Source organism: Onychomys torridus, chromosome 5 (genome assembly GCF_903995425.1).
Source record: "Onychomys torridus chromosome 5, mOncTor1.1, whole genome shotgun sequence".
NCBI lineage: Eukaryota > Metazoa > Chordata > Mammalia > Rodentia > Cricetidae > Onychomys > Onychomys torridus.
Window position 1 is genome coordinate 104,686,068 of NC_050447.1, and position 23,750 is coordinate 104,709,817.

Sequence of the window (23,750 nt, forward strand, 5' to 3'; positions counted from 1 at the left end):
ATTTTATAGAGATCACTACTTCAAAACTATGTATCCTACCTTAACAATTCAAAATAAAACCCAGCATGCCACAATGCATCAGAGACCATGCCCTTACCTATAAGGTCAGTGGGACCAGTACCCAGGTTCTCTCCTCTAATTGTGACCTTGGTCCAAGGTATTCCTTCATTCGGAGAGATGCCTGTCACAAGTGGGGGCTGCCGGGATCGAGACATTGTGCTTTATGCAGCAAACACGTGATCAGGTTATAGAAACAACCTGTTAAAAGAAAGGAAGGAAGATTGGTGCCAATTGACATAACACTGACTACAAGCATACAGATGTTCGACAGCTGCTATCAACACATAAAAAGTATTCATTCACTGAAGTTGTAGAGTTTTGATTGGTTTGATCATTCAGTGTATCCATCAACATTTACTAAAGATGAAGTTTATGATGGACACTTGTTAGCACTGTGAAAAATATTCCAAAGAAACAAAGGGCTAAGCCCTGCATTTCAAACGTTTTCAACTTAGTGTCACTATGTAGCTCTAGGCCTATAGAACTGAATCTCAAATACACACATAAAATCATCCTATTGTTCTAGTCTCCAAGTTTTCTCAGTTGTAATTAAAGTACATTTATATTCTAATAAGTGTAGGAATTCACTTCATTTTGAATTATTGTATAGTTTACATTTTCTATCACACACTAAATACATATACATACAACTCATAATACAAATGTCCTTATATGAACTACCAATGCTTTCTGAAAACTTATGGCATAGATTTATGGGCAGAAGCACATACTTCCTTACTGCTTAGAACAAGCAGCATGAATGAAAATGCACATTGGGAAGACAAATGGAGGTATGCTCAAATTCTATACTCAGATTTACTAATTCTGTTCTAATTGAGTGGTGCTTTTTTGTATGCAAAATGAAGCTAATGGTAGAACCCACTCTATAAGGTTAGTATACAGATTACATAGACAATCCTTTGAAACAGAACATGACATATGGCAGGTAACTAATAAACCCTGTGTTCCCCAAAGATTCGGAGATTTAGATGCTTCAGAAGGTGGGGACCAGACTCACAAGCAAAAGCAAAAACTTGCTGGTTATATGCATGATTATAGACCAGGAAGCTGGATCCTGGTTCCCTCTTTCCTTCTACATAGTCAGGTAGATCAGAAGTTTGGTTTCTTAAGTCACAGGATGGGTGTGGGAGGGTCAGGACAGGTTGAAAACAGAGATCAGAGGGAACCTGGGTAGTAAAGTGGGATCCTTAAAGTTGTCTACCTCCTGTTCTTACAGCACTGCTCCTGGTGTGAGAACCCACTGCACTCTTGTATAGGAGAAAAAACCCAAAGATCATGCATGAGCATGTCCCCAGCTGTCACAAGTAACATATAGTTAAAACTATGCACACACAAACTAAATTCAATCAGTTGTCAACAGTCTCACCCTAAAATATAGAACAACCAACAAATCAAAAAAACTATGGGAGAGAGAGAGGGGAGACAAACAACATTCTGCAAGGTCACACATGACTTTCCCATGTCCTTCATCCAAACTTAAGACACTGAAGTCTAAACCCAGATACCTCAGATTGTGACCTAGGAAACAAGAGACTTTAAAGGGATAAGAAAGATAAAATTAGGTCACTGGGGTTCTGTAATCCAATATGACCAGTGTTCTTAAAGAAGTCATTCAGGAAACACGCTGAGAAAAGACCATGTGAAGATCCAGGAAAACATCATCTGCCAGGCAAGGAAGGAAGAGCCTCCAGGGAAACAAGATGACTGTGTCCTGCCAGGTGGCCATGATTCCAGGACTGAAGTTTTGGGCAAAGCGAAAGCCATACACCTACCTATGGAGAAGGCCATGGAACTAAGTTCAATCACATAGCCAATGACTTAATGACACCTATGTAAATTCTTTTACATACAAAATAGCCTAACACCACTTTTTTTAAAAGCCAAATGCGATTATCACTCATTCAACTAGGATGATTTAAGGCTATCCTGAATCCTCTCCTTTCGTGTGGCACCTTCCCCTTGCCCTGATCAAATAAACAGTCAAAACCTTTCTGTCAGAATCTAAATGTCAATCTCTCTTACCTAGTTTAGGCTTTCGTTCTTTTCTGGTTGCTCTGCCCAGTACCCTCCACTCTCAGAAATTATCGATTAGTTCTCCAATTAAGCATCTAATCAATTTCATCCTTTGTAGTCAGATATTGCTCAGGTCCCACCAAGCCCCCACAGTCCCGTGTAGTGGGTAGCTGTTCCAGCTTTGACCTGTAGGTACTACCCCCATTGAGGCTTTGTTAACTGTCACGCCTGTAAGGCGAGATCAAGATAGGAGCCCTTAAGACCCCAGATCTGGATGTGCTGGCTCTCTTGGTTCCTGGATCCCGGATGCTGGCGGTAGATCGAGTAGAGTTCTCCAGAGAACACCACTGGACAGCGTTATACCTTTCCCAGACCCTGTAACCTATCCCTTGTAAGTTACTCCACAAAATAAACCTCCCTTTTAACTACATGGAGTTGCCTTAATACTACAACCAGTCCCATGGCCTGCTTATACAACAATCACTCAGAAGCTTATATCAATTATAACTGCTCTGCCATTAGCTCAGGCTTATTACTGACTAGCTCTTACACTTAAATTAACCCATAATTCTTATCTATGTTAAGTCACATGGCTTGGTACCTTTTCTCAGTTCTGCCTTGTCATCTTGCTTCCTCTGTGTCTGGCTGGCGACTCCTCCTCTTCCCAGAATTCTCGTCTACTTGTCCACCTATACTTCCTGCCTGGCTACTAGCCAATCAGCGTTTGATTTATCAACCAATCAGAGCAACACATATTTACAGCATACAGAACGACATTCCACAGCAATCCTTGCTTTGAAAAACCTTTGTAAGATACCCACAGTTCACAAAATACTTTGTGCTGTATTTAAAACTTGTCAGAACTAGACTCTTCTACCTCTCCTCATCCATCTTCAGCCACTTCATTCATACTCAAAACCAGAATAACAATCATTTCTAAAAGTGCTGGAGATGCTCTACATCCTACAGCAGCAAATGGTTAGCCAATTCTTAATTCCTTATGTAAATATTAACAAACACATCCATTTCATTAATATGCAAGTTGATATTCATCCTTAATAACTGGCAAAATTCTGTATCAAAAGACTGTTTCAAAAAAAAATTCTTTTTTTTTTTTTTTTTTTTCTTTTCAAGACAGGGTTTCTCTGTGTAGTTTTGGTGCCTGTCCTGGATCCCGCTCTGTAAACCAGGCTGGCCCCAAAATCACAGAGATCCACCTGGCTCTGCATCCCGAGTGCTGGGATTAAAGGCAGATGCCACTGCCCAGCTCAAAAGAAACTTCTTTATGCTTTGTTATCAGAAAGTGTTTATATATCAACTTTATATGCCTATAAACATCTCAGAAATAGAGATCACAAGCAGAAAAAGTGCAAAATCAACTGTACTAAATCAACTCAGCACTAATAACTGAGGTTAATTGTATTAGAATTAGCATCTATATATAAAAATCAGTTGTTTAGGGATGGAGAAATGGCTCAGCAGTTAAGAGCACATACTGCTCTTGCACAGGACCCAAGTCTGGTTCCAAGTACCATGTTGAACAGTTCACAACCACCTTTAACTCCAGTTCCAGGACAATTTGATGCCTCTAGCCTGTGTGGGCACATACTCACATGCATATACATATACATAATTAAAAATAATACAAATGAACCTTTAAAATTCGGCTATTTAAAATATTCTAGGAGGAAACTATTGAAAAATAAAAATTTTTCAAATTCTATTTACAAGCTACAGATGTAGTTCAGCTAGCTGATAATGCTTGTCTAGCATGCATAGAGACCTGAGTTGGATCCCCAACATTGCATAAACTGAGGGTGGTAGTCCTTGCATGTAAGTTCAGAACTTGAGAGATACAGGCAAGATGATCAGAAGTTCAAGGTCATCCTTGGCTACATAGTGACTTTGCCTGGTACAAATGAGCCTTTGTGTCAAAAAAAATTTTTTTTAATTGGAAATATTATTATGAGCAAACAAACATAAAGAACTTATACAAAAAGAAAAAAAATTCGAACAGGGATAATAGACGATCTACATCACAATTCATGGACCAGAAGTTATTTTAAAACTGATTTTTTTTTCTTTACTAAGTTTCCTGGGGAGAAAAAAAATTTCATTTTATATATATAAAACACTAAGTAGCTTATACAAAGAATTGGTGCAACTTAATAGCAAAATATTTTTAAATAAGCAGAAGATTTGAAGACACTTCACAGAAGATAAATAAACTCTATTTGGGGAGATGATGGCACACATCTGTAATCCCAGAAGCTGAAGTAGTAGTCTGGGCTATACAGTGAGACCTATTTCTAAGTAAGTTTTATATGAATAATAATAAACATATCTATAACACATAAGTCATATAAGTAAACATGTATATAATGCATACAACTGGTAGAAGTACTTAGGCACTTGCCATAGTGAGTACTTCAAGCTGAAATCACCTAAGGAATGATATCTTCAGAAAGGCCATGTGCTCTGAATCTCCTTGCACGCAACAAACTATTAAAATTCTTTCCAGAAAGATGGCCCTTATGTATAGAAGAGGACTTATATAAGAAAAGCTCTGACACACTGGCATGTCCCAGTAAAGAAGTGACCAAGGACAGTGGAGATGTGTCAAGGGTGAGGGACCTAACCAGAAGAGAACTAGCGTCCAAACCCGGGAAAATTTAGATCCGAAGGAAACTGTCCAGGGGCTTTTCTGTTCTGTCTCCCAGTGTTACAATATTAGGCCCAATACAAGAAAGGCCTCTCTTGGGTGTTCCTGCACCCCTTGCCTGCTTTTAAAAGCACACACTGAAGAAAAAACAAAACAAAACTAGTTGCAATAGGTTCTCTATGTTTTCAAAAAATACAACTCTATCCTAGTAATATAATCAGTGAACAGATTCACAGAATGATTACTGTGGAAAGTCTTTTACTATCTTATGACCACTAATACATAATTACAAAGAAAAATCATTCAGGGAACACTAAAATTAATAAGTACATGGTTTAAAAAATGGATAGTTACATAGCATTTAAACATCTCCCTATAAATGAACTTCTAAGGGAAACTGGTATAATGCCCAAACCAAATTAGTAAGAATATTAGATAAATCTATAATGAAAAGCAAACAATTTTATAAAAGAATTGCAAGGTACACTTGCAAAGTGCCAGGGTCAAGGAAAAATTTTAAAAGACTGAGTGGTGGATCCACTTACAGAACATTAGAGTTAAATATCCATTACATCTAGTAATGATTACTGGATGGGATTCCAGATCAGGACATTTTCTATCAACTACATAGCTGGAAGGATTGTGCCTACTGTATTTGAACTTGGAATTAGGCAGTATGGTATCAGTGTTAAACTTTCTAAGGCAGATAATAGTACTATGACAATATGAACCCATGTGCTTAGTGACTCTATACTGAAGTATTTAGGAAGTGCTGTACTTGATATAACTGCACTATGCAATATGAACCCTATGCTTAGGAAGTGCGTACTGAAGTTTTTAGGAAGTAATGTACTTAATACAACTGTACTGTGACAATATGAACCCTGTGCTTAGTGACTACATACTAAAGTATTTAGGAAGTATTTTCTTTTCAAATGGCATCAGACAAAATAAACAGGTAAATGGAAAAGATAAAGAAAATGGGCCCAAAAGGAGTATGTGATAATCTGGTTAAGGGCTTGGCAAGAACCGTTACTTTTAATATTCTTGAATTTTTTTAGTTTTGAAGTTATCTCAAAACAAAGTTATCAAAAATAATGCTTTGATATTATTTTAAATTAAAACACAAACACAACAGCTAGACATCCTATTTAGCTCGTGTTAATAAAAAAAATCTCACGATAAATATATTTCTACCTAACATTATCAAAATGCACAAAGCAACCAATAAACTGATTTTAAATAAAAGAGATAATCAGTAGCCTAAAAGTAAATAGTTAATTTATATAAAATAGCAGTTTACAAATAATTTTTTCTTTTAAAGTCATAAGTACTGCTGACTAGCCCTCTGAAAGCAGACCTGAGTTTTCAAATACTTAAGTATATGCTTGGAAACTACAATGAGGAACTTAGCCTGGTAATATATTAATAAAAATTTAAGGACCCACAAAGACATATATTTGGGGGGTGGGAGTTCTAACAACTGTTTTAACAAGTAACCATATTGTCCCAAAGAACAATAACACGTAATGCATGGAAAACAGACTAGGAAAGGCTGAATAATTAATTTGTCTCATGGATTACCATCCACACACCAATTCTTGACAAAAGAAACCCCTCCTTTAATTGGCATGGGGGGTACCCACCACCCCCACATTTCCCAGACTGCTCTTGAGTGGGAGCAGCAGGAAATATTAGACAGAAGGGTTTAGATTGCAAAGATAAACAGATAGAAAATACAGGATAGCCTCGAGAGGGCCTGAAACCCATTCCATCAGGTCCTCGCTGTCTCTGCCCCAGGGTATTTGTAGCCATGCCAAGGGGTGGAGCAAAAGACCTCCATCCAGGACAGCCATGTGCAGACCATCTCAGACACATGCACTCAGGCCCATGGTCCAATCATCCTCTCTATGCAGACCTGCTGAGTAAAGCTACTAGGAAACCTGAAAATGGGCTCCCACAGGCATGGAAAACTGGGTCCTTTGAGTGATTTAATTAGCTCACTGACACACTTGAAGTTACAGGCCAAATTGGATAAGCATGTGACTTTTTTGGACTACTTTCAGAATCTGGTCTAGTTCACGTGAAGAACTAAATTTCTAATTCAAATGTTCTGCTTCCTTTGTTGCCAGAAATACAGTAACATGACAACTTAATGAAAGTACGTAATTACCATTGACATTAGAGGGGAAAGATGACAGAAATGTTACCGTCGGTAATCCTTGAGAATGGTGACTTTGGTTAGCAGAAAGGATGTACTGGTATTCACGAAGAAAGAAGACATTACATCAATCCAATGAATGCCAAGTCCTTCATATGAACAAACTGTGCCCCAGTGATATGCAATAAATTTTAGCTATCTGCACCTCAACTGTCGCCTGCTGCCAAGATTCCCTACCATGATGGATTCTTATCATTCTAAAAACCACAAGCCAAAATATCCTCCTTTCTAAAGTTGCTTTGGACATGGTGTTGGACCTTACCAAAAGAAATCACCATGTCTGTGTTATAGAACACACACACACACACACACACACACACACACACACACACACACACAACCTGGAGATCCTTAAGCTTTCCAAAATGGCTTTTACACATAAGCCTCACATTTCTAAAATATTCACCAAAATAAACGCACACATCTGACTCAAAAGTGAGAAATAAACTGTTTCAGAGTTTAAAGTCTCTGAAATGGCTATTCACCAATAATGTAAAGACTACTATTGAGAACCTTTAGAAAACAATTGTCTATCTCCCTGAATCAAGAGACTTTAATGAGACAATTTCAACTTATTTGTCTAGGTTCAATGTTTGTGTCCTTTCCATAACACAGGTGAAATTGAGAAATAAGCAAAACAACTAGAAATAACTCTAAATATTCCATCATCAAAACCAATATGAAATTATTCATTACTGATCTTAAAATATAGTCATGAGAATTTGCTAAATACACAAAATAAAAGCTACCAAGTCCACAGCCTTAATTTAACTATTATTTATAAAACTAAAATTTAATATGAAATAACAAACCTAATCTCAATGAGACTGTTCATCATTGCACTAACACTTTCTAATATCTTCGATTCCTCAAGTAATGAAATACCAGGACTTATTTTCTGGGGCAATTGCTCAAAGTTGAGAGAACTTGCTCTTCGAGAGGACCCAGGTTCAGGTCCATCACCTACATCAGCTTACAATGGTCTGTAACTCGAGTTCCGGGAGATTCAATTCCCTGTTCTGGCCTCCACAGACATGAGGCGCGCACACACACACACACACACACACACACACACACACACACACACAATGCACTTACATGCATGCAGGAAAAGGAAAAGCACTCATATACAAAAATAAATAATTATTCTCTAAGTGGAAATAATGGGACACCATGGACAAAAGGAAAAATAAAAACTGGAAACTTGGTCTATTCAAAAATTACCCATAAGCAACATCTTGGTTCAAGATGAGCAGGGAGTTCCAGGGATTCGGCTTTCCAGGGTGGACTTTTCAGTGACACAGCTGCCTTTCAGTCATCCATGATCCTATAACCCCAAATACATTCCCAGATTCTCTAAACTATACTTGGACTGAATCTCCTTAGGCTTTTAGATGTCCTCCCTATCTGCAGTAAACATATACTTGTTCCTATCTCCCCAAGAAAAGTCACACAATATTCTCTTAAGTAAATACAATATGAGAAATAAATAGCCAACTCAAACTTTGTATATGATAAATCCACAACCATACACTGTTTTACCTTGAACAGCTAAAGGTTATAGGTGCCAACTCTATGCAACAGAAAATTTGTAAATAACTTCAGACTTCCCACAACGTGAGGTGGCTATTAATTTACAGTACTATAGTATGTACCACAGCTAATATTATGTGGTCATATTGCATATCTATCATTTGTCTCCATTGTGAATGGCACCATGTTTAATCTGTGTGCTTAAGAATTAATAAATGTTAACTTTGCAGATGTATATATACTTTATAGTACTGAATGTCAAGACTATAATCTACATATATTTATGTATTTTATTAAAGTATTTTATGCTGCAGGGCTCCTCTGAATTAAAAAAAAAAAGGTTACAAATATCCACACACAAAAAGCAATCTATCAGTAGACCAAAGCAATTCAAATCTATATTGTTCAATAGTCAGATATAGACTGTTCCAGCATAGGCACAAAACCTGAAGATCTTGGAATTCTCTCAAAATGGCCCCCAAAACTGAAACCAGACAAAACATATTTTAACAAATATGTGTTATAAGCACAAGTACAAAAATCCATCTTATACCTTTCAGAGAGACTGAGTTCATTAAATTAAGTCTCTCAAAATAATGTATGTTTATTTTAAAAGGAGAAATTTCTCATTTTTCACAATAGTATTTCATAATAAGACAATTGTTTCAGGATTCAGTTATTTTATTTTATTATAATTCTTTTTTTACAAAATAACTAAGTTGAATATAATTTAACTGTCAAAGCCAAAAAAACAAGCACACGAACTATCCAATTATTTCTCCATTTGTTTCTGAACACTTTACAAAGAGAGTACTCAACAAAATAAATACCCTACATAATCCATGGGGGTGTTGCCTCTTAATTCAAAGAACTCAGCGTTTCAGTTCTGGAAAGATCTTAAATTAAGATTTCTTTGAAGAAGAAAATTAGGGCTGCTTGAATATTTATGAAGCAGGAATAAAATATTGAAGAGAGATATCATCATGAACCAAAACAAGATGAAGCAGAGTATTGCTCAAAATATTACATAAGGCCATTGTGGGGTTTATCTGCTGTCCTTCGAAAAACAGCAGAAGCTTCCTATTGTCCACCCTCACTTGCACCATGTTCTCTGGGTCTTTACCTTGAGTCATACCCCGAACGGCCTTTGGGGGATTTCCAAGATTTTTAAAATAGCTTTTAATAGTCACGACATCAGTTTCTACACTCAAGTTCATTCTGCCGTTTAGATTTGCTTCCACCAGCACCCGATCGCCCATGTTTGCCATCCTCTCCACCATGTTCTTCAGGGTCTTCAAAGCCGGCAGATAAACACTCACATCCGAGGCCCGAACCCGGGGCTCTGTGTACTCTTTCCACCACCTTCTGGGAAGCACCTTCACAGGCAAATCGTGGACCATGGCACGGGTGTGGCCGGGGCACGACGCCAGCTCCACCACCACAGTGAGGCAGGGACGACGCTTGTTGGTGAGCTGGAGCTTCAGGGATGAAGCGCTGCCCGCATTCCTCACAGCTCTGGCCAGATGCTCAGACTTCAGCTCTAGATAGATCTCGTTGAATTCCTCCGAAACACCCTCCATGCAGAAGTGGCGGAAGACTCCCCGCCTCACCTCACCCCACAGCTGGGCCTCACCCAGCAGCCCTGTGGGGCAGAAGCACAGTCTGTCAGGACACACTCGGAGCACACAGACCTTGGCCAGCTTCGCTACGGTGCCGCTGACCTGGATGAAGAGCTCCAGAAAACTCTTGCCGGTGATCCTGGCCCGAAACTTCATGGTGCCTAGCTGGTAGACGGAGTGCTGTGAGGAGAAAGCTGACAGACAAGGCAGCTGGTTCACGCTTCCGGCCTGGAGTGCGCCCGCTTACCCTTCCGGCCTGGGGCGCAGCTGGCTCACCTACCCGGCCTGGGGTGCGCCCTGCCGCCCCTCCCTCCAGCCCCAGCACTGCCTACACTTGGGTTCCACCTGCATGCAGGCCCACTTCCACCTGAGGCCACTTAGGGCAATCGCTATGGAAGGATGGCCTCTGCACCTATCCTCACCTTCCCACCTACCTGCTCTATTTGAATGCTTCACTGCTTCTGGTCTGCTCATAAGAAGGACACTCTTCACAGTGTGACCACAGTGAAACAACCAGCCCTTTTAAAACATTTTGATACACACATACACCAAATATATAAATATATATTTATATATGTAGCCTTGTTCAATCCGGACATCACTTGCAAATGTCACTACATGTGCCATACAATGTGGTAACTTAGACATGCACTTTACGACCTGATATTTGCACCTAAAATACATATATAAAATGGGCATCATTCCATACCAATAAACAGTAACTGGCTGCTTGGTGTTCCATTATACTGATAAAATAATTATTTCACAAGAGGAATTCACATGGTCCAATTCTGACCTATTAGTAGGATAATAATGAATGTTATACAAAATACTTTTACTTTTGTCAATATTTACTTGCATTAAATTTAAAGGGAAACTCCTGGTCACAGCATGTACACATAAAATTCTTCTGTTACCAAGCCATCACAGAAAATTCTATCAACATACCTTCCCAACAGCACCATCGCATAACAATCTATTTTGTATGTGGCAATGGGATGGGTAGAATAACACAGCTTCAACTTGCAAGATATGCATATGAATTTTACTTTCATGACTTTTTATGGAGTTTGTTGCTTGATTTTTAAGGTCTCTGGTAAGGTCCAGCTGGTGACACATGCCAATAATTCTAACACTGGAAGCTAGAGGCAGGAAGGAACACAGGTTTAAGGAAAGCTAGGGTTACATTCCAAGGCAAGTCTAAGCTATATAGTGAGATTTGACCTCAAATAAACAGATGAATAACAAAAGAATAAAATCTCTGGCAAGAACATGAACCCTCTGTCCCTGTAAACACTTCCCAGATTAGTTCTTGGCTTTCATATTGTTTATGATGCTCTTTGTACTTAAAAAATAGTAGATCTGTATGTGTTCAGTGTATTTGTCTTTTCTCTTTGCTCCTAGAGTCCTGAGTCATGAAATACTGAGTATGCAGCTCAAACTCGTAGATTCACTCACTGTATTACAACAGAATGTTTGTTCAGCCCCACTGCTCCCAACTAGACAGGGATTCCATAGTGATGGCGAAGCCTCTAACTCAGGTCTCTAGGAGCCCACAATCTGACAACTGGCTACTTCTTCATCTTACTTCTGGCCCAAAATGAGTCCCGAATCGCATCCCAATCTTAGCCCAAAAGCAGCAGCATCTTGGCTAGGAGGTTATAGCAATCAGTGGCGCTATGTGATCTTTCACTTTCTCTTTGTCTTGGTTTCTGTCTGCTGCAAAGAGACTAAGACTAAGGCAACTCTTGTAGTGGGTAGCCGCCATCCCAGCCTTGGCCTGGAAGTTCCAACCCCCACTGAGGCTTCGGTAATGGCCACACCCACAAGGCGGGGCAGAGGAGGAAGCGAAGACCCAGGATCGAGAGGAGGGCTCTCTCTTGGTTCTGGGACCCTGGATGCTGGAGGTAGACCGAGCAGAGTTCTCCAGAGAACACCGCCAGACTGCGCCATACCTTTGCCAGACCCTACAACCTACCCCTTCATTTGTGAGTTACCCCACAAAATAAACCTCCCTTTTAACTACGTGGAGTGGCCTTAATAATTTCACCAATAAACTCTTTTAAAAGAAAACATTTTTGTTTTGGTTTGTTTTGGTTTGGTCTTTTTGAGACAGGGTTTCTCTGTGTAACAGCCCTGGCTGTCCTGCTGGAACTCCCTCTGCAGACCCGTCTGCACTCGAACTCAAGAGATCTGCCTGCCTCTGCCTCTAGAGTGCTGGGATTAAAGGTGTGCACCATCACCACTACCACTCAAAAGAAAACATTGGGGGCTTGCTAACAGTTTAAATTAGTCCATTTATTATCATGGTGGAAAACAGACAGACATGGGGTTAGAGCAGTATCTGAAAACTTTATATCCTTGGTCCACAGGCAGCAGCAGGAGAGAGACAGACAGACAGACAGACTGACTGACTGACTGACTGAGACTGGCTTGAGTTTTTCAAATCTCAAAGCCTGCCAGCAAGGACACATTTTCTAACCCTCCCAAAGAGTTCACCAACTCAAAACTAAGAACACACATATGAGCCTATGGGGGCCATCTCATTCGACCCACCACACTCTTCATGACCTCCAGTGGTCTGTGGGTACCCTCAGGATTTCCTCTAACATACTTGTCTTCCTGATGATCAGATTTTTAAGGGTCAGATATTTCAAGTTTTCATACATCACAGACACAAGGGAATGTATTATAATCTGTCTGCTTCTGCACTTACACTATGTTCTATCCATTACAAGGCAGGGACCCAGTGACCACCATATAGAAGATGACTCCAAGACTTGCTGTATCTACCACAGGGCCCTTGTATTTTCAGTCCCAGAAGAAGGGGAGCACAGTATATGGTACCTAGCCTGCTGCTAGAACTGAATACACTGCAGATGCCCAAGTCCATGAGATGGATGTTCAGGTCAGCATCTACTGTAGCTTGGACATTAAGTGTCCCACAAAAGTCGATGTGTTAAACTCTTGATGTCCAGGGTAGTGCTACTGGGAGGTGCAGTGAACCTTTAGAAGGTGGGGCATAGCCCTCAGGCCACTGGGGCATGCATTCAAAGAGATTGTAGGATTCTCACCTTTGTTCTATTTCTTTCTGCAACCTGGAATATGGGAGAATTGGTGTTGCTCCTCCATGCATGCCTGCCATAATGTGCTGCCTGGCCTCAAACCTTCAAGAATATAAACCAAAATAAACCTTTTCTCTTTGTAATTGTCTCGGGTGTATCATTATAGTGACAGGAAGCTGACCAACACAGGTGAAAGGGCAGGTTGTTGGTATGGAAAGGAATTTTGGAATGGGATGGAATTTTAGGACGTAATGGAACAAGCCGAAAAAGTAGAACGGGGTAATACAGAATATTGGGAGAAAATGGGATGTAGGGATGGGATGAAATGTTGGATAGGATAGGATACAATAGGATAGAATGGGATAGAAAGCAAAGGGATGAGCTGCAACACTGGAATAAAAAGGGGTGAGAGGAAAAGGTGGAATGGAACAGGATGAGGTAGGATGTAATGTTTATTTACATTAATTTACATTACTTATCTGTTATATCAGGCACTATTTTCACTACAGCCTTTGACATATAATTGTAGTTGTAAGCTATTAATGCTCACATCCATGTCGTACCTAAGCACGGTTGTAATGTTTGTTTTTTCTCCAAATTGTTGCCCATGATACGCTGGCTAACCCAGTGCTAAGCAACCATGGAGAAGGGGCTACTATGCTGGTAGTGGCGAACCTCTGTATCTACCTGTTTGTCTCTGTATGTTTAGGGCAGCAGTCTGCCTGGTGATAAATATAAGAAGGAGATAACTTAGGGTCTTTCATATTAAAAAATTTTAAAAACTGAAGTTTTTCTTACTAGAAGAACATAAGGGAGTAATCTCCAAGTTTCTCACATCCCAGACAAGAAACTGCAAAGTATTTTTTATAATATTTATATTACTAAACTTCAAGAATAGCCTTTATACTATACCCAAACTTTAGTATATAAGGGCAACATAAAAATTAAAGGTATTTTAAAAGAATATGTATGTATGTATTGAATTAAAGTTGAAAACCAGAAGTATGTGCATTGTGTGTTAAAATTCATATTTACGAAAGAAAGATTAACATAAAGAAATATTGTATTCTGTATGTATTTTGTGAAATGTATGTGTTTTTATTGGTAAAATTAAAGCAGTACCATCAAATAAGGCTTTGACCAATGTAGCAAATGAGCTACAAACAGCAGTAGTATATTGTAATATTTTCAGCTATTCAAAAATTAAAGATGAGATGTGGTGGTTTGAAGGAGCCTCTATAGGCTCATATTTGAATGCTTGGTCCCCAGTTAGTGGAACTGTTTGGGAAGGACTGGCAGGTGTGGCCTTGCTGGTGTCACTAGAGGGCAGACCTGATGTTTCAAAAGCCCACAACCATTCCCAATTCCCCACTTCCCTCTCTCTCTCCCTCCCTCCCTCCCCCACCTCTCTGTCTCTGTCGTCTGTCTCTATCTCTTTGTCTCTGCCTCTCTCTCTCTCTTTCTCTCTGTTTCATTGCTGTGTCTCAGGATGTAAGCTCTCAATTACTGCTCCCGCACCATGCCTGCTTGCTTGCTTATATGCTCCCTGCCATGATGCCATGACTCATTCTCTAAATTGCAAACACCAATAAACTCTTTCTTCTGTAAGTTGCCTTGGTAATGGTGTCTCTTACCAACTGAAAAGCAAATAAGGCATGAGGGCTGGAAGATGGCTCAGCTGAGCATAAGGACCTGAGTCCAGGTCCCCAGAACCCTTGTAAAAGGCAGGGCATAGCAGTATGTACTTGTAATTCCTGCCTTAAGGTGAAAGCTGTGTCAAACAGTAAAGGTAGGGACCAAAGAAAGATGTGTGATGTCAGTGCTAGGCATCTACACACACACATATATGCACATACACACATGAGATAAAAATGTAAAACAAATTTTTTTACTACCTAGAAGTAGAAAGGATTTCTTGGACCCATAAAACACTTAGGGTGAGGAGGGGCAGAAATTTCCTAATAGTTTTTGAAATAGTTTGCAAACATACAGCATATAGCAAGGCTTTACTAACTAGAGGCCAATAATAATGAGGGTTTTTAAAAATGTGTTTGCAAAATATAGCATAAATAAAGCAAGGTTTCAGCCGGGCATTGGTGGCACACACCTTTAATCCCAGCACTGGGGAGGCAGAGGCAGGTGGATCTCTGTGAGTTTGAGGCCAGACTGGTCTAGAAAGCTAGTTCCAGGAAAAGTGCAAAGCTACACAGAGAAACCCTGTCTCAAAAAAAACCCCCAAAAATAAATAAATAAATAAACAAACAAACAAACAATAAAATAAAGTAAAGCAAGGTTTCACTTACTAGAGGTCACAAATAATGAGATAGATACTCTCCATAAAGGAAATTTCTAAGTAAGAGGCTTTGTAGTTTAAAAATGTATTCTCCTTTAATAAATTCTGGACTAGAAATGTGGCTCAGGGATAAAGTACTTGCCTACCATAGGCAAAGCTCTGGTTTTAATCCCCAGCACAGCAAGAAATGAAAAATCATCACAGAAGTTACCATAAATTTTTTTTTTCAGTTACCATGAACATTAATGACTGTTCTGGGCATGTTCCTAGATTACTGCTTCAGTCTGCAGTGTTTAATAAGCTTGTTTTTTTTTTTTTATAGTCTTACTTGATGTCAGACTCTTACTGATTATTAAAACCAGGGTGCCGGGCAGCCTCCTCCAAATCTCTCAACTTCTGCATTGTTCTTCCTGATGGCCACTCTCCCTGGCTCCCCTGCTGTCTAAACCCTCTGTTAACTCCGTTCTGGAAGCCTTTTCCAGGATGGGAGCTCTGATGATGTTCATAATGTTCAAATGCCACTCAGGCCTGTCTTGAGTCAGGGGGAACCAGAGCATCTCGTGCTTCTCATCTCTCACTGGAGTTCTCCACTGCAGCAATAATCCAAGTTTGGACAGGACCAATCTTTGTGGTAAAGGCTGCTCTGTGCATGGCAAGACACTGAATGGCATAGTTAGTCTCTATGCACTATGCCAGTAGCTCGGCTCATAAACTGTGTAAAAGTGAGGAAATTAAGCTGAACACAAAAGCAAGCAGCATGCTCACATCCATTTCTCTCTGTCAGTGTAATTCGACTAACAGTTTCAGGTCCCTGCTGCCTTGACTTCTCCACAACAATGGACTTAAAAGAAATGGTGAACTAAAGAAGCCCTTCTCTTCTAAGATGTTTTTTATCAGGGTGTTTCATCACAGCAACAGAAGTGACACTAAGACACAGTTGAAGACCAAGCACTCAGACACAAACCAGTAGGTAAAACTTGAGGTTCACAATGCAGCACTGCCCCTCAAATTCACAACCTTTCTGAAATTATGTCTTATGTTTCCTTTGGTCACAGAAGGAACCTAACTCCTCGCATCCTACATGCCCAGACTCTAAGCTCCATCTATAGTACCTTCAGATCCCTGTCTAAAAAGGAACAAGCAGACAATAGGACAAGGCTATGGCTGTGATAGTATCTATTCTGTATCAGTTTTAGCCATTAGGCTCCAGACAGGTAGATGTGATGTCAAACAATGACCAAAAAGCATTGCTTGTGACTTACATAATTAAACAAGAAGCTGAATGTGTCCCATAATTCAAAAAGGTCAAACTAAGAACTAGTGGAATCTATTCCTAATTAAGCTTTATATTGCTATTCCAAAGCCTAAGAGAACTAATAAAGTATAAACAAGAAAAAAGTTAAATTAGTCATAATTCACATATAATTGTTACAGGGAAATCAAGGCTTACACTTTAAGTTCTTAGTCCCATTAGTGGAAGAATTTAGAAAGACCTGGAAGAAAGTCCAAAGCCAATTTTATTAAGAGTCTGAGATAAAAATAACAGGTCCAGCAAGCTGAAAATCTCACAAGTCACCAGTAGGAAGAGGATGGAGAAGAGGAAGAAAGGCATGCCTTTAAGAAAGCAGGCAGCAGCCAGGCAGTGGTGGCGCACACCTTTAATCCCAGCACTCAGGAGGCAGAGGCAGGCAGATCTCTGTGAGTTCAGGGCCAGCCTGGGCTACACAGCGAGTTCCAGAACAGGCTCCAAAAGCTACACAGAGAAACCCAGTCTTGAAAAACACAAGCAAACAAATAAACAAAACAAAAAACAAACAAGCAAAGGCAAGCAAGCAGGCAGCTTAGGTAATGAAGAACAGCAAGCAGTTATGACAGAGGGGAGTGGGGCTTCTGAGAAAAGGGTGAAAAGGCAGAGTGTGCAGGAAGCATGCCCAAGCTTTAGCAAATACCCAAAAGGAAATAAAACAATCCCAAAGAAGAAAAGGTTAAAAGTTACACTTTTGGGGTTGGGGATTTAGCTCAGTGGTAGAACGCTTGCCTAAGCAAGCGTGAGGCCCTGGGTTCAGTCCTCAGCTCCAGAAAAAAAAAAAAAAAAAAAGTTAATAAACTTTTCTGAGCAACCAAAAAACGCCAACAGGTATCGATGCTAGATGATGGAGGCTATGCAAGTGACTGCACAAAGGGAAAGTCTCTTGGAAGGTATCTAAATTATCCTGTTGAGGGGTAATTATTACTACCTCCTTGGCTTGGCTTTAGGTGAACCAGGCTTCCTGAAGGGTGGTCTCTTGACCAGGTGATTGACAGGGCCAGCTCTCAAGGGAGGAGACAATAGTGTGCAATATTCTAATCCCAGGAGCAGATCAGAATGTCCTATCTCCATCCAGGGTTGGAGGTAGATGGCATTCTTTGACCAGGAGGCAACAACTTGCCTTAAAGGGCCTCAACAGAGCCCTCACTTCTTCAATGGCCTCCAACATTATGGTAACACAACTAGCCAAATTTGAATCATTAAAACTAACTAAATGGATCCAAACATCCCTGCTCCCTGATCTACAAGCAAAAACCAAGAATTGAATCTTTAAGCTGTGATTTCTGGAGGGAGCAGTCAGAAACCTGAAAGGCGGTGGGTGCATTATCACCCTGAAGCTCTTCCACCTCATCTTTAGCCAGTAGTTTAAACAGAAAGGGGAAACAAAGGTAGTCATCATTTCCAGTTTAGTTTTGTCCCTCTGGTCAGATGGTCCAACTCAACCCCAAGATCTGTGCTATCGGGACGTTTCTCCTCCTCTCGACGCCAAGGCCAGTGATTCCTTCCAAACCAATCCTCTGAACAACATCCCAACTGATGAGCAGCTCAGAGCAAGCAAACCTCTAGCAGTATGTGCCCTTCCTAAAATGAAAGGCAAATGCTTTACAGTGCAGACTGCACAGTGCTCCCGACACTGTGCCCTAACAGAGCCAGCTTTACTGCTGTGACAGTTACAGGACCGCAGTTCAAAGTAAGTGATCAAGATTTCTTTGTGGTCATTTCATTGCCCTTCACAATTCAGTAAAAACAACTTACAGCACTTGCTTAGCGGTGGAAGCAGCCTGTTACATACTCTTAGGTGATGGCCATGAGCAAGAGTCCCTGGAAGGAAGTGCGCCTGCCATGGAACCTCCTGCAAGGTCTAGTGACTGATGGGAAGCTAGGCTGGAATGCTGCAGGCCCAGAGCCTAACCACAAGTTACCACAGTTTACCTTCAGCCTCCTCAGTAGCCATCCTTGCTGACTGAACATCCTTATAACTAAGAGACAAAACTTTTATGAATCTATTCACAACAGACCACTAACTCTACCAACCAAAAGGCAAATGTCTTCAGATACAGTCTGAGGCCTGAAACTGATTTCCTTGCTTTGATTTAACCTTCATACCTAATGTTTCCACCAATGTATTTAAAAGGTGCCTTGATTTATGACTTTGTTCTTTCACTATAAAACTTCATGAAACTATTAACATACTCGATCAGACAATCTATTTTCTGAGGCCATGGTCACTCACATTTGGATCCAGAATAATCACTCTTACATTCTTTGAGGAGAGAGTTGTGTTTTGCTTTGCTAATAACTAGAATTTAGGTTATGCTTCCTTGGAAGAGTTCACAAAATACTCTGTAAAAAAATTTTTAAGACATCACCTTGCGGGGCTAGAGAGATGGCTCAGAGGTTAAGAGCACTGACTGCTCTTCCAGAGGTCCTGAGTTCAATTCCCAGCAACCACATGATGGCTCACAACCATCTGTAATGAGATCTGGTGCCCTCTTCTGGCCTGTAGTCATACATGCTGTATACATAATAAATAAATAAATAATCTTAAAAAAAAAAAAAAAGAAAGAAAGAAAAGAAAAAGAAAAAGAAATCACCTTGCATAAACTGTGAACATTTCTTAAAGAGTCTCGCCCAAAATGAAAGGAAAATCTGCAAAATAAAGACTCGCAATGTGTCTAGGAGCAGCAGGTGGCTGTAGGGCTCCCTGGGCTCCCTCTCCCTAGGCTAAGGCACGCCTCCTAGGCCCATAACCTCCTTTCTCTCTACACTGCTTCTAGATCCTGAAGCTGCAGTTCAAAGTCTTTCCACTAGGATGGAGACTCTCTATGGATGGATCACCTGGGCCATCTCTCCAGCATCAGTCCCCAGTACCTACATCCCAGAGGAGCCAGGTTCAGTTCCCAACACCCACATGGCAGCTCACAACCATTCATAACTACAGTTCCAGGGGACTCAATGCCCTCTTCTGACCTCCCCATACACCAGGCACACATGTGGTCAGACACACATAATAAATCTTTTTTTTTTAAAGTCCTCCAGGTATGAGAATCACATTTTCTTTTCAGTGATTTATGACAGTTAAACAGAAAGCTGGTTAGATCCTAGGAACAGAAAACATCAGGAGTGAGATGTTACACACCTTTGATATGCAAACCAAATGATGAGGAGTCCAAGCTCCCTTTAAGTCAGGAGCCCACAGTCCAGACACTTAGAACCTCCCTTAAACATCCTGGGAACCAACTAACGAGAGCAGCACAAGGCAGGAGCACATAAGAAGAAGAACTAAAATGTGCAATCCTAAACTTGTTATATGGTTTCCTTGCTTACCTTTTCTCTCTCTAATAAAGGCACTGGCCTAGGTTTCCCCTGGCTCCTTTTGCCTCCTGATTTGTCTGGTGCTTCCTGGGAAGCCTGGCACAGCCCTGTCTCTTAGGAATTACTAACAGTCAACTACCTTTGTAATAGCAGCCCTCTCCTATTCCACTGGACTCACCACATCTTCATTAAGTCTCTTAGAGCGGACTGTAGTGACAGACTGACTCAGAGACTCCAGCCTGTGGTCCAGCATACTAGAAGCCAGCAGGGCCTACAGAAAGAGAGCCTGAGGAAGGGAAGCAGGAATGAGGAGAGGGGGAACTCGAGAGTGAAGAGAGAGGCAGAAATGGTTAAAGTATGCTATTTGCATCTATGAATGTGCCAAAATGAAGCACTTTATTCCATATAAAGGCATCAATAAAAATTTTAAAAAGAAATAAAAATGTGTCTAGGATCAGATAGGATCAAATAATAACTGAACTTACATCTATAAAATGGATTTTTATTTAATTTTAGAATAAATGTATTTCATTTAATAAATGAAAACAAAAATTTTTCCCTTTCCAATTTTTCCCTGGACCACTAGGTCAACGTCAACCCTTTCTTCCTTTTCTCCAAGGAAGGAAGGTCTCAAGTCAGAAGAGACCGGGGAGGGGACAAAAAACAAGCTATTATGAACTTAAATTCCCAGGAAAGAGTTGCACTTTTTTTCTGAAGATTTTACAAGGCTCACTGATAAGAACTTCCTGACTGTGGTGAGTTAGAATGTTACAGATCCAGAGGCAAAATTATACTGACTACCCCTTAGTCCATTTGATGTCCATCCATTGCCTACCTTCTAGATCTGACCTAACATTTTTGTCATGGGGGTAAAACCTTTGGAATGCAGTAACTTAGTAGAACACTAGCTTCAGGCAACAAAAAGCTCAGAAAGGGTGAAGGCAGAGAATATAGAGATTACCAAATGAAAGAAGGCTCAGCAGGGGGCACTGGAAACCTAGGCTGCTAGCTCCCCTTAGGAAACAGCAGAAAAGTGCACACAGTATATAAATAAATCATAAAAAGTCATATGGCCCTACCTCTTCCTCTCTTGGTGCTAGACCACCCAGGTGCAGGTCTGGCAGGCAATGCTAAACTCACCTGTCTCTTCACTAAACTATCTCCTTCCCGTAACTATCCATGAGTGCACAATTCCTTCTGAGGCATAAGTCAGGCAGCACCTGAGACCTACCCCACAGCTGTCCCCCCTTGGAAATAGTCCCCTAACTGTTGTCCTCACTACATTTAGTACATGTCTTCACTTACGATTTTGTTGTCATTCTGTGAGTGTATAAAGTTCCTATGACCACTTCCAGAGTGAAACATGTCATTCAGGGTAACCTGAATCTGTGCTCCTGGGCCATAGTCGTTCATTTGGCTTAGAATAAATTCTCATTACTTTTGTGGTGAGAGCTGTCTTGTTTGGATGATATAGTTTTAAATTCTTCACACAGTAACAGCAGACAGAAAGATCCAGAATCCCTGATTCCTGACTTGTCCAGATTGCATACAAATTACTGATTGCCTCCATTCTAAGAGAAATGGGAACCTGGGAGAGAGGAGACTTTGAGATCTCGACTCATTACGAGGTTGAAGTCTTCGTGTGTATTACACAGTTGGTACCTGAGGTATGTATTCAGGAATAAACATGGCTCTAGGTTTTATTTAAAATATTTTTCAGGCTAGGGGGCAGAGCTCAATGACAGGCCTCCCAGAAATGAAGGTATTCTAAAGAGACACCTGTATCTCTCAATCTGACTATCAGACTATAAAAACAATGAACCCAAAAAAAAAAAAAAAAAATGGGACTCTGGGAGGAGGAAAAGGCAGCAGCCAGAGAGGGAACTTGCTTCCAGGGAGGAGATTTCGCACAGCTCTAACAACTTACAAGATGAGGAGGAAGCCTGGACAGTGGCAGTGGGTGAAGCCACATCTTTACAGGGATGGTTCAGATAAGCACATCCTTTTACTTGTATCTTCTGCCTGATAACGTCAACAAAGAAACACTTCCACTTCAGTGTCCAGCATAATTTTCTTGATTACAATATTTTAAATATCTAGAGTTAAAAAGTCAAGGTTATTTAAATATCACACATAAGTATAATTTTAATTAAACCAAAATCAACTAGAAAATCCTAAAATGAAGGGCATGTCACAGCTATGGGGCTGGAAGGAGACCTGCTGGACTTCAGGGAAGACTCACAAGGGGAGTACACTGATGGCTCAGCCATACAGAGCCTACCTTCTGCAGGTTAGGGAGAGACAACCAAAGTTAAAATCCAATAAGAAGTCTGAGGAAACATTCAAAATAACAAAACAAATTACTTAATGTTTATAAACAGCTCACAAAGATCAATGAAACACAAAATCCTCAAAAAAGGAGTGAAAGGAGACAGAGCAGGCAATTCACAAAAGAGAAGCTGAAATAAAAGTATGTGAAAAAACAAACTCAACCTGCTCAGAGGCACTAGAACCGGAGTGGCATTGCGGGCTCTTCCCTGAGGTCTGAAAGCTCATGGCTGCCCACTGACTCTGGGGGACCCTCTGTACTGCTGGCAGCAATGCTGCGGAGAATTACAACTCAGCCAAGATGTGCTAAACCCTTAGTTAGCTATGCTGCTATACTGACTTCAAACATTCTTTTTTTTTTTTTTTTTTTGGTTTTTTTCGAGACAGGGTTTCTCTGTGTAGTTTTGCGTCTTTCCTGGAACTCGGTAGCCCAGGCTGGCCTTGAACTCACAAAGATCCACCTGCCTCTGCCTGCTGGGATTAAAGGCGTGCGCCACTACCGCCCGGCGACTTCAAACATTCTTGAGAAGCGAACGATGATGAAAATAATCTAAACTAAGAGGATCACTGGACACAAAGATTCTTGCAATCACATTTATCTATTAGAGCCAGGAGCTGGGGAACATCCTTAACAAGTAGGAAATTCTTTAAAGCAACAGGAAAGTCCAGCCAGGGAAATGCTTCACAGTAAATAAGATAGGAAAACTGTGGAAGAGTAAAGAGGACTTAAATCAAATTAGTAAATAAAGATACAAATTTAGATTGTGACAGGCAGGATTAGCTAGATGACAGGCTGATCCTGGAAGTATTCTAAAATGCTTAATTGTCTCACTAGCAGAAACTAAAAAACTGTCCAGAGTTACAGTTGGAAATATGCATGTATGCATACACACATACATACATACATACATACATACATACATACATACACTTAGTCCTTATGCCTCAGAAGCCAAAGGCAGGAGGATGGCTCTAGCCTAGGAGTTTGGGGGGGGGGGGGTTTGAGGTTTCAAGTGCTCAAGCCAGGCCCTGTGTCTCTCCCTCTCTTCCTGCTGTCTGCCAATCCAGATGTAGAACTCTCAGCTACCATTCCACACCTTACCTGCATGCTGCCATGCTTCCCATCATGAGGATAATGGACTAAAGCTCTGAAACTGTAAGCCAGCCCCAATTAAATGTTATCCTTTATAAGAGTTGCCATGGAGGCATGGGCAGGGTAAAGTTACCCTCCATCCCACCCATCAATGCCTGAGCCAGGTGGGAGAGCTGACCCTGAGATCATAAGAATGGGAAAGCTGTCCCTGCCCCCCA

At 40.6% G+C, this 23,750-nt stretch overlaps 2 protein-coding genes across 3 annotated transcripts in view; both read right to left on the minus strand.

Annotated features, from left to right (window-relative positions):
• Exoc2 (exocyst complex component 2) overlaps positions 1-23,750 on the minus strand; it is a 168,623-nt gene that overhangs the window by 132,092 nt on the left and 12,781 nt on the right. For both annotated transcript variants that reach the window (XM_036187151.1, XM_036187152.1), the window contains exon 2: positions 98-258. In XM_036187151.1, the coding sequence (XP_036043044.1) occupies positions 98-215 (118 nt within the window). In that variant the 5' untranslated portion in view covers positions 216-258. The remainder of the gene's footprint in view (positions 1-97; positions 259-23,750) is intronic.
• Hus1b (HUS1 checkpoint clamp component B) lies at positions 9,191-10,359 on the minus strand. The gene has a single exon (XM_036187153.1). It carries the CDS (start codon positions 10,283-10,285, stop codon positions 9,455-9,457), a length of 831 nt encoding a protein of 276 aa, XP_036043046.1. The 5' UTR covers positions 10,286-10,359; the 3' UTR covers positions 9,191-9,454.

Bases quoted from the DNA above. Each gene is read 5' to 3' on its own strand.
- Hus1b (XM_036187153.1), bottom strand. From the start codon at position 10,285: ATGAAGTTTCGGGCCAGGATCACCGGCAAGAGTTTTCTGGAGCTCTTC.